Source organism: Ammodytes marinus (genome assembly GCF_949987685.1).
Source record: "Ammodytes marinus genome assembly, chromosome: 21".
Taxonomy (NCBI): domain Eukaryota; kingdom Metazoa; phylum Chordata; class Actinopteri; order Uranoscopiformes; family Ammodytidae; genus Ammodytes; species Ammodytes marinus.
Window position 1 is genome coordinate 19135737 of NC_137225.1, and position 10753 is coordinate 19146489.

The 10753-nt window shown below is 39.0% G+C and overlaps 1 protein-coding gene across 1 annotated transcript; it reads left to right on the top strand.

Annotated features, from left to right (window-relative positions):
* The first annotated feature begins 4073 nt into the window (after positions 1-4073).
* LOC307267503 (uncharacterized protein) lies at positions 4074-8862 on the top strand. The gene is made up of 10 exons (XM_080049836.1): positions 4074-4079; positions 4436-4538; positions 4947-5087; positions 5265-5419; positions 5528-5664; positions 6330-6423; positions 6541-6876; positions 7038-7197; positions 7348-7475; positions 7583-8862. The coding sequence occupies exons 2-10, from the start codon at positions 4442-4444 to the stop codon at positions 7904-7906; spliced, it is 1572 nt and encodes a 523-aa protein (XP_079905962.1). The 5' UTR covers positions 4074-4079; positions 4436-4441; the 3' UTR covers positions 7907-8862.
* Positions 8863-10753: the final 1891 nt, after the last annotated feature.

Consider the following 10753-nt stretch of genomic DNA (forward strand, 5'->3'; position numbering starts at 1 on the left):
AAAAACAGGAGCGGCATAGGTGGAGGATTGTGAGAATGGTTGCACACAACCCACAGATCACCTCCAAAGACCTGCAAGAACATCTGGCTGCAGATGGTGCATCTGTACATCGTTCAACAATTCAGCGCAATTTGCACCAAAACATCTGCTTTTTATAAAGACCAAATAACTTAATTTTTGTCTCATCAGTCCAAAGTATTTTCTTCCAATATGAAGCTGGCTTGTCTAAATGAGCTTTTGCAAACTCCATGCAACTGTATCTGTGGCGTGGGCGCAGAAAGGGCTTCCTTCTCATCACCCGGCCATACAGATGTTTTGGTGCAAATTGCACTGAATTGTAGAACCATGTACAGATACACAATCTGCAGCCAGATGTTCTTGCAGGTCTTTGGAGGTGATCTTTGGGTTGTGTGCAACCATTCTCACAATCCGCCGCATATGCCGCTCTTGTACTTTTCTTGGTCTGCTAGACCTGGGTTTAACTGCAACTGTGCCTGTGTCCTTCCATTCCCTGACAACGTTCCTTACAATAGAAATTGACAATTGAAACCTTTTGACAATGCATGACAATGAATAATCTTTGTTTTTAAGATCTTTTGGGAGCTGTTTTGATGATCGCATTCTGTCTCACTTCTGCAGAGAGTCAAAGATCACTTCTGCAGAGAGTCAAAGAGAAGTGGAACTTGCATTTAGGCACCTAAAATACCTTTTATCATGATTAAACAGACCTTTATATGAGGTTCAAGGCTTAACAACATAATCCAACCAATTTTGTGTTTAAAGTCCTCAGTTTTACATGCTGTTGCATGCATTAAAATCAGCAAGACCACAAGGGTTCCCATATTTTTGCACAGCCAGTTTTTCACATTTTATTTAATTTCATAAAACTAAATACTGCTTTTCAAAAAATCTTTGTTTGGAAAACATCCCAGTACTTAGCTGTTCCTGGTAAATTAAAGACATACCACTTTTATCTTTTTTGTGTGAAAGCAGAGTCAATTATAATGCCGGCTGAGAGGGGTTCCCAAACTTTTTCATATGACTGTATAAGACATGGTTTGGAAGCTAAATAGCCAGAAACCAGTGCTTGAAAAAACTATGTTTTTGCCTGCAGTAACTGCCTCCAATTACATCCTTTTTTCAGCATGTCTGTCTGCCCATACATCATTTCTCTCCATGATGTTCAAAGCTAGATGATGTGTAGTTCAGAATATACACGTTGCATTTTCCTTTAATTCATTTTGGTCCTCAGCCTTTAATCTACTGAGCCCTCTGTTTGTGTATCTCCATGTTTAACTAGTTTAGTTTCCCTAAGTGCTTTAACTGCATTATTCACTAGTCTGTGTACGTGAGCATGTATAAGGTGTAGATTAGTACTGAGTGGCCGTCTCTGTCTGGCAGAATTCAAACAAAGCTGTTTTGTTACTCTGGAGAGAGCCCACTCTTCACTGAGGTAATAAAATAACACGCAATTGTTTGATTCTAATCTACAAATAACACTGAAGTTGGGAAATTGGCCAAGGTATGTGTATAATATTCCATCTTAAAAATATAAAATCTTGCCAACTTTTACAAATGTCAAAATAGGACTAGATTTTTATTTCTACTTTTCCAATAGAGTTTTGATATTTTTCAGTTCTTCTTTCAGTACAGAGTTAAGGTGCGGCGTTGCCAAGAACATGTCAGTAGACTGAAAATAAATACATTTTCTGAAACAAATGTGTTGACAGAGAACACAGGTTGATAGATTCCTGACAGTCAAACTAGCCCACTTAACATGCTTAAACCATCTCAGAGAGCCTGACACATTGACTTTCTCCATCTCAATCCCATACGGAGGCTGTGCAGTGACAAGTCATTAGCAGAAGCCTATGGGGAATACCGATCCTATTATGTTATCCAGACGGCAAGAAAGTCATAGAAGGAGGAACGTGAAAAGGCTTATTAATTTCCCCTTTGCTCCCTCCCTTCTTTCCCTCATTGAAGCTGTTAAATACAGAAAACGTGACACACATTAGCGGAGCTCCCCAACGGATGGTTTCTGTGCATTCTTAAGGGAACGGACCTTGCTTTACTGCAAAGCTAACATAATTTTAATTCCTGTTTGAATGAGGTTATATATCTTAGGTAACGGTGTTTGTATTTCATTTTTATTTTGCCCAAACCATTTTTTTATGGAGTCATTGCTTTAATCTGGCAATATTCTATATTATTTTTCAGATTTTCAACAAATCCCACAAAAAAAACACCAAAACCAACAATGCATTATGTTGTCTCAACACCCCTTAAACCTGTGTGTGGCACCTATCCTCAACGCTATTCAAGATTCAAAGACGGTTCAGTCATTTCTGAAAACAACTGAAACAGGGGGGAAATAGTGCATTCGTTTGGGACTATTTTCAGCTTGGCGACATGTTTAGTTTAATGCTGAGTTTTTAGGCCTGCAGGAAAGTGCACGTGGGAGCGATTAAAATTTAAATTCAGTGAGTTTGATCATATAGTAAAGGAACATTTCATACTGTGCAACTGGCTGCTGTTTTGTTCTTTTTATGGGACAATAAGAAAAATGTAGAATATCGCCCCAGCCTTATTAATACTCACTGGAATAATGTTTATACTGATCCGTGCAGATTCAATCTCATTTAAAAAAGTCTGCCACTTCACATTAGAATCACAAATACATATGTCAAAAACCTTGAATTGAATAACTTTTATGGTAATCATCTATCTTGCTTGTGTCAAAGGTTGTTAACGAAATTGCCCTTGACATTGACAAGAAAAGGTTTTATCATTGTGGACTCAGCAATAGAGAGCTTTGTAGGGAGATAATTGAGGCCAGAAATTGGGACTGCGTTGTTTTTACATTTGAAAAAAGAGTCACAGACACACACACACACACACACACACACACACACACACACACACACACACACACACACACACACACACACACACACACACACACACACACACACACACAGCAAAATCCAAAGTGTTAGATATTCAGTGTTGGAGTGGAGTGTAAAACATATAGAGTTGTTTCAACACTGGTTTAGTGTAATTTAACTACATGAGAGTTATTCTTCTAAAAGAGTTGGTGTTAATACAGGGAGTCAAATTTCATATTCTGCAAAACACTCTACAGTGTTGATTTCAAATATACTCAGAAGTCAAACCGTTGGTGGTTGTTTGAAAGAGGCGGGAGTCTAGCCAGACACTCTTTTCTTTGGACTGGAAAATGATCAGACATCCCTCAAACTGTGGCTAGGAACATCCATGTGTAAGTATGTCTAAGCAAATATGTATATTTAATTCAAATGTATAGCCAATCATGTGTATTACTATTTTTTACAAGAAGCTAAGGTTAACCATCAGTATTGTTTAGCTAGCATCAGCAAACCATGCTTAGCTAACAAGGCAGTAACATTATACAGTGAGGCAGCCGCGTCTCATTGGGAATCTATTGAAAAAAGGCTTGTGTGCTCGGAGAAAGGCGTTAGGTGGACACGGCCCCTTTTCTTATTAAGAAAAGTATAAGCAACACACTGATTCGGCATGGCAACCCAAGCTTAATAACAATGCGCACAACAGTCAATTTGGTTTTAGAGCAAGTTAGATGCTTGTTTGCCACTTCATGCTGTAGGCCTATTTGGCTCCATGGTATTGGATTGGTATCACTGACCACTTAAACTATCCTCAACAATAAGTTTAGTACAGTAATGTGATGTTGTGACTCGTTGCGCTTTATTTATTGTATTATTTAGTTTACGAACCGGCATGTAACCTACATTTTGGAAGGATTATGTACTCTGGTAGCTCAGACCTTTATTTTGAAGGTGGCTGGTTAGGATTTCCGCTATCATATTTCCTCCATATTCTTCTTATTTTTGCTGATATGTCGACCGAACGTTTGTATTAAATTGTTTAATTAAGTATATTGGGGTTCATGTAAAGGTTAGATACTTTTACATACAGGAAAATGATGGGGGTTATCGCTTAAGTATCGAGCGCCTTTTATTTTACCGCACTTGTTGCGCTTCCGTGAGCTTTACTTCCTCTTTGGGTCGGGACTCCTCGCGGTAAGCTACGTTTCCACTCTGCTCTCTGCACTTTAGTTGTTTTCTGTTCAAACTATGAAGTCAAGGTATTTAAAAACACATGTACAGTGAGTTTATTGACATTGTTATGTACTGGGTTAGTGATTTAATCAATTTCCATGTATAAATATGCTAATTAGAGAATACGTGCATCGAGGACTGTTAGCAGGGCCGCCATGTGGCCATACAAGCTAGCGTGTGCACAGTCAAGTCTGTTTACTGGCTAAGCTAGAAAAACGACATTGACTGTTGCTACCCAGTGGCATAATATAGGCAACAAAGAAGAACATTTTACTGAAACAGGTGTGGACTATTCATGAATGTACTTTGTTTTTAAGGACATAATGTTGGTCAAGGTGAGATTTGGTGGCAGTCAGAAGTACGTTAAGGTGGCAGAGACTGAAGAAGGCTATGCAGACTTCAGCTCGTTTCTTCAGAAAGGTTGGTACTACTTTTTTCACACAGCCCTGATTGTTGGTGTAAACTAATAATTTGCTAAAATGTTAGTTCATGCTATAATGTGATTTGATTTTAATACGGTTACATTGCCCCATCCATCAATTGTTGTTTATTATGCTGACCAATTGTAATCATGTATTATGGACAAGTTAAAATGCAATTGGTAATATATCTAAAATGTAGAATAAGAAAAAACTAATTTCTCTACTAATATATTTTGAGACTGTTGGTGTCCATTTTAGAAACAACAAGGAATAAGTTGTGTACATGTCATAGACCCTTGTTCCATAGTTAAAAGCCATTTAATTATTGATTAATAATTAATGATAAAAAAGTGTCAATAAAAGAAGCATACAAAGGACCATTTTTCTAAATCTGATATTCTCTCAGTAATAGGAAAGTTAGGTCTTCCTCTGCAGACTGAGTTATACTTGACAGATGAATCAGGGACAGAGGTGGATGCAGATGTATTTGAGGACCTTTTACAAGCAGGGGACCTTACAATCATTGTTTCTACAGAAAAGTCTACAGGTAAGATTTAGTCTTGTTAGGGAGAAATAAGGATCAGTAACCAGATGTACTGTAATAGTATGTATTGTGAAGGTATGTTTGTTTCAGTCAGCTAACCTGAAAAGCCAAAGCATTTGTTAAGGGGCCTCAAACAATATTTTTATTCAGTTGTGTGTATTTCTTTTAACTGTCTTGCAGTTGTGCTTCATCAAGATCAATTAGATGTTTCATCGGAGTCGCTTGTGTCAGACACCTCATCCTCTGTGCCTTCAGATTCATCTGATGCAACAATCATTCTTGAGAAAGATAGTGGAGTGAAAAGGACCCACGCCGATCGGGAATCAGCAGAGGCGGTATATAAATTAATTTTTTTTTAATGTATTAACTAATCATAGACATTGTACTGTGGTCTTGTTGCAGGGGAGGTTAAAATTAAAATGTATTTGTTTCTTTGTCTTTAGATGGTGAGAGATATACTTCAGTCCAAGCCAGGGGGAGAAGAGGTGTTGCATGAATATAACAAAACAAAGACATTGACGGAAGGTACACGGCGACAGATGGTAAACCTACTGGTGGCTGACATGGTTGAAGTTCATGGGTAAGCATGTCATGTTCTCTCTAGTGCTCATCATGTCTCTACAAATAATATATGTATAGAGGATGTAGGTGTACATTTTAGAAACAATAAGGGATGTTTTCCTCAAATAACCTTGTTCCATAGTTAAAAGGTATTTAATTATTGTGGTCTCCTATTTCAGTAATATAATAAAGTTGGCTTTTCTATACAAAACAAATTTGTGTCAGAATAATCAAACAAACAGAAACATTGTGATAGAAAATAAAACTGAAGCAAAATATTACAAAAAGTAATCTCTACAGCAAAACGTATTCAATGGGAACACATCCCTGAACAAATAAAACTGCATGTTAGAGGTTGTTAATAGCTGGTAGTTCAATCGCAGGACTGACGGGCGTAAATATGATCAGTGAGATAGTAACAAAAGGGAGCTGTAAACAAAAGGACATAGTATCATAAAAAAAATAAGCACAGGACTAACAGTTGACATGATTACACACATCATTTGTTTGTATTGAAAGTCTACTTTTGAGTTTAACCTCTGCTTTAATGTGCTTTGTTCTCTCATATTCTTATTTTAGTTTGACATTTAAGATATTTTGATTAATTATAATGAAACTAACACTGATTCAATACTTTACTACTAATTTAAAGCTTGAAAAATTATATATTTTCTTCTTTTAAAGGAGGCTCCCACCAACCTATGTGCGAACTAAATATGCTCTTGGCATCATTACTCTTTTTCCGTACCTCAAGGATCCTTACTCAAAAAATGGATATGTAAGTTTGTAAATCAATGGCGTATGATAAATTGATATAGGTAGGTTATTCTGAATTTGCCCTGTAATGCTGTGATACATCAGTTATGTTTATCTTTGTTCTTTTGGGATTTTACAGGAGCACTACTATGATGCAGACAGCGGGTCTGGCTATTTGGCATGGAGGATAAAGACAGTCCAACGCAGCTCTGCAGTCCAGTCCCGGAGATGCTCAACCACCGCTACATATCAAGATGGTCCAAAGAGCAAGAGGGATTTTCTACTAACTGACAAGCAACTGTTTGGCGAGGAATGCCGCGAGGCGATTTCTTTATTGAAGCACACGACTGATGCAACAATTGTCAAAGAGAAGATGAGGGCAACCTTTCAATACCGCCAGAAACTGGTTCGAGACCATCAAAACTCCTCCACAGTCCTGGATGTTTTCCCACGTTTCCTCGATAGCCCTGGCTTGGTAGGAAAGACATACCATTGTTTAATTCATTTTAAAGTGAACAATGATAACTGGAGGATTACACTTTTATTTAAACAAGCGTAAAAATACTGACATTTAGTTTGTGGATGGTTTCCTATGTCTATGAGAGGTTGCAAGGACTTAAAGTGTTTCTTCTGTAGATTGACAAAGACTTCACCATGATGTTTGGAGAGGATGCTTCTGGCAGATTTTTGGCAAAATGGCCCACCTACTTCAAACCTAGGATCCTGGCAGACTCCAAGAATTCTAAAGAGTTCGTCAAAGACCTCTTGTCTGGAAATCAAAGCTCCGATGGGTCTGGTAAGCATGGTTCATTATCTCTTTTAAAACATTTAATTACTTACCTGAATGCTCCAAATTATGTATTTTGCATAATCTGGTTTTATTTAAGGTTGTTTTCAGATTTAAATCTTTCTGACAATCTTCTACTTTCTTCTGCTTTCCCCCTAGACTGGGACAGTGACCTGTCAAGCATACTACTGCTGCTTCACCTACTTCCCCCCACTGCAAAAGGACACAAGAAGGGTCCTAGAATAAGCTCATATCAAGCTGTCGAACATCTTGTGAGATATCTGACGGTAAGCAATGTTTAAGTTCTTCTGTGCCACTTGTGCATGGGCTGCATATGTTTTTAGCAGTGTAGCAGGTCATTAAAATGTTTCCTTGTTCCTCTTTGTTTTTGCAGATTGGAGTCAGTGTTGAGACCTTCCTTGGGAGTTTGGAACCAGGACAGCCTTTCCTCCTGTGTGTCGGTGAACAGAAGAACAACATCCAAAGATTCTATGTCATTGTTGACCACAAGGCCATCCCATGCAAGGCGCAGACATCCCTGGCAGCTTTCGATGAACTCTTCAAGGCACACTTCATCTTCAGCGTGAACTACCATGAATCCCTCAACAGCTTCTATACCTTCATCCAAACCACTGTGTTCAACATTGATGTGGGAAGTACCAAGGAAACTCCCCGTGTGAAGGAGCTCAGAGCAAGACTGCTGAATACACAGATTTGAGGTGATACACATCCTTGGGTGCAAATATGTTGATTTGTTTTATATGTAAGGTACTCCACAGAAGTTCTGTATTGCTTTGTCAGCATTTGAGATTTCACCATGGATTATATCCAGGAAAGACGTTACGTTTGAAATGTGGACAGCCGGGGTGTTCTTCATTATTTTGCACTCATTCAGGGTTCAAGAAACACCTTATTCGTTTGCACCGGGACACTGTTTCAACAATTACTACTGACAATGTGGACATGCACATAGAAGATGATGTGCCTTCAACTTCTCATTCAGTCTGTACAGTAACTCCAGTGGCCACCCAGGTCTCTGTTGATAAGCATCATTTGTTAAACGTGTGGTTCTGTTGTAGCACAGTTGCAATCATCGGGTGTTGCTGAGAGCACTGTCCAAGCAATGGTAGGGTCAAAGAAATAACAGTTTTTGGAACTTGCTCCTCCTCTTGATTCAAATTGTGAATATAGTGTTTTCACCAGTTGTTACTAACGGTATGACATATTATCTGAAGCATTTAATTAATGATCATCACAAGCTGTTCAAATCTTTGTTTCCTGAGAGAAGACTTATTCCGAAGCATCATTTTATGATACATTACCCCAGGTGTATTCGTAAAATAGGCCCACTCCTTCATGTATGGTGTATGAGGTTTGAAGCCAAACATAACTTCTTTAAAAGATCTGTCAAGAATTTCAAAAATATCACAAAAGCATTGGTAAAACAACACCAGAGACAGTTAGCTTATCACTGGGAGAATTTTAATTTTCAGAGGTTTGAGTTTGGTCCAGTAAGGAAGGAAACAATTGATAATTTGGAAGGTGGTGAGACTTTACTTGCAATGTTAAACTTGAATTCATACTCTGATGTGTCAACTACCAAGTGGGTGAAGAACTATGGAACTGAGTATCAAACTAGTATGTTTGTTTGTATTTCAACAAATATCAGGGTGTCCGCGGAGTCTTAAAAAGTCTTAAAAAGTCTTAAATTCATTTTTCTAAATTTAAGGCCTTAAAAAGTCTTAAATTCGTCAAAAATGTCATATGCTGGTCTTAAATAAATAACTCGGAGGTCTTAAATTTGTCGGGGCAGGACTATTTTAATTTTTTTTTTCTCGCGGGACTTTTCGGGAAGGAGATGTAGAGAGGCTACTTTCTTGCGAGCTGCATATATAAACGGATGTCTGCGCGCTTGCTAGCTAGTCTGCAACAATGGGTAAGTGCAAATTCAACGTCACTTGGCTGGACGACGTCCGTTTCCGAGGTTGGCTGGCGTCCGTTGCCAACCCAGAACAGGCCAGATGCATTTCGTGCAAAAATACATTCAAGATCGGCACCATGGGGATTAAGGCTCTCGTCAGCCATATGCAGAGCCAAAAACACAAAACCTCTACCAGGAGCCACACACAGACCACAAACATTTCTACATTTTGCATCTCTGCCCCGGGGCCACCGCCGCAGACAACGGTCCGCGCTGCTAGCACTGACCTGAGGGTAGCATTTGGTGCGACACCAACACTGAAAGCGGAGGTGTTGTGGATTCTAAACACAGTGGTCAAGCACCAGTCCTACAACTCGAATGAGGGGATAGGAGATCTCTTCGGTTTGATGTTCCCTGACTCTCAAATCGCGAGCACCTTTACTGCTGGAAAGGACAAAACGGCGTATATAACTCGCTTCGGACTAGCGCCTTTCATCCGAAACGAGCTAATCCACAGCGTCAACAAGGCTGATTTTGTTTTGATGTTTGATGAGACGTTGAACCACGCCACTAAAAGCAAGCAACTTGACGTGCACGTCCGATATTGGGTCGGAGATAAAGTGCATTCCCGGTACTTGGGCTCGCAATTCATGGGACACGCAACAGCCCGAGATTTACTGCACCACTTCAAAGTAAGTAGCCTAATATACTTTTTTTTTTCAATTACTAATTGTTAACTTTATATCTATTTGGGCAATTTCATTATGCAGGCCTATTCAGTATAATGGTAGGCCTAAAATATGGAATGATGACGTGTGTGTGTGTGTGTGTGTGTGTGCGCGCGTGCGTGTGTGTGCTTGGGGGCCGTACATACTGTTTGTGTGTGTGTGTGTGTGTGTGTGTGTGTGTGTGTGCGCGTGTCGGCATGTGTGTGCTTGCATATGTTTAATGCAAATACATATTATAAGGTATAATGTGGCTGTAAGATGAATATAAAGTGCTTGCAGCTTTGAGTGTTATGTTTGTGTGTTTATACATGTGTGTGTGTGTGTGTGAGTAAATGAGTTAAGTTCATACATGTGTGTGTATTGATGCTGTGTAGGCTAGTCATTTCTACCCCATTATTTAGACGCACAGAGATGGGGACATAAGGGAAGGGAGAGGGAGTGGATGAATGGAAGAGGGAGAGAGTTAATGTTAACTGAGGATTGGTGCAGACATAATGTTAAATTACACTGAACCATTGGCAATCATGTCATTATAATCATAGTCATGTCTTTCTCAGGAGTGTGTGGAGGAGCTGAATCTGAGGAACATGGTGTCTATCTCCATGGATGGACCCAATGTAAATTGGAAATTCTTTGAGCTTCTACAGCAAGAGCACGCTGAGCAGTATGGTGGTGTCCAGCTGGTGAATGTGGGTAGCTGTGGCCTCCACACCCTACATAACGCATTCAAATGTGGATTCTCTATGTGGCAACTGGAGAAGGTAAGACAATTATAACTAAGAGCAATCTTTCATTAGTTTCACAAGGGAAATTTGAATATTTCAAAACATGGACAATAGACAGAATATAAAAAGAGCATGAATTTGATTTAATATTATTACAGATGTTTAATACTATTTACACATAATGTACATTA

Coding starts and splice junctions, on each gene's coding strand:
- LOC307267503 (XM_080049836.1), top strand. CDS start 4,442: ATGTTGGTCAAGGTGAGATTTGGTGGCAGTCAGAAGTACGTTAAGGTG. Junction 5,420..5,527: donor ATCGGGAATCAGCAGAGGCG/GTATATAAATTA, acceptor CTTTGTCTTTAG/ATGGTGAGAGATATACTTCA. Junction 6,877..7,037: donor TCCTCGATAGCCCTGGCTTG/GTAGGAAAGACA, acceptor TTTCTTCTGTAG/ATTGACAAAGACTTCACCAT.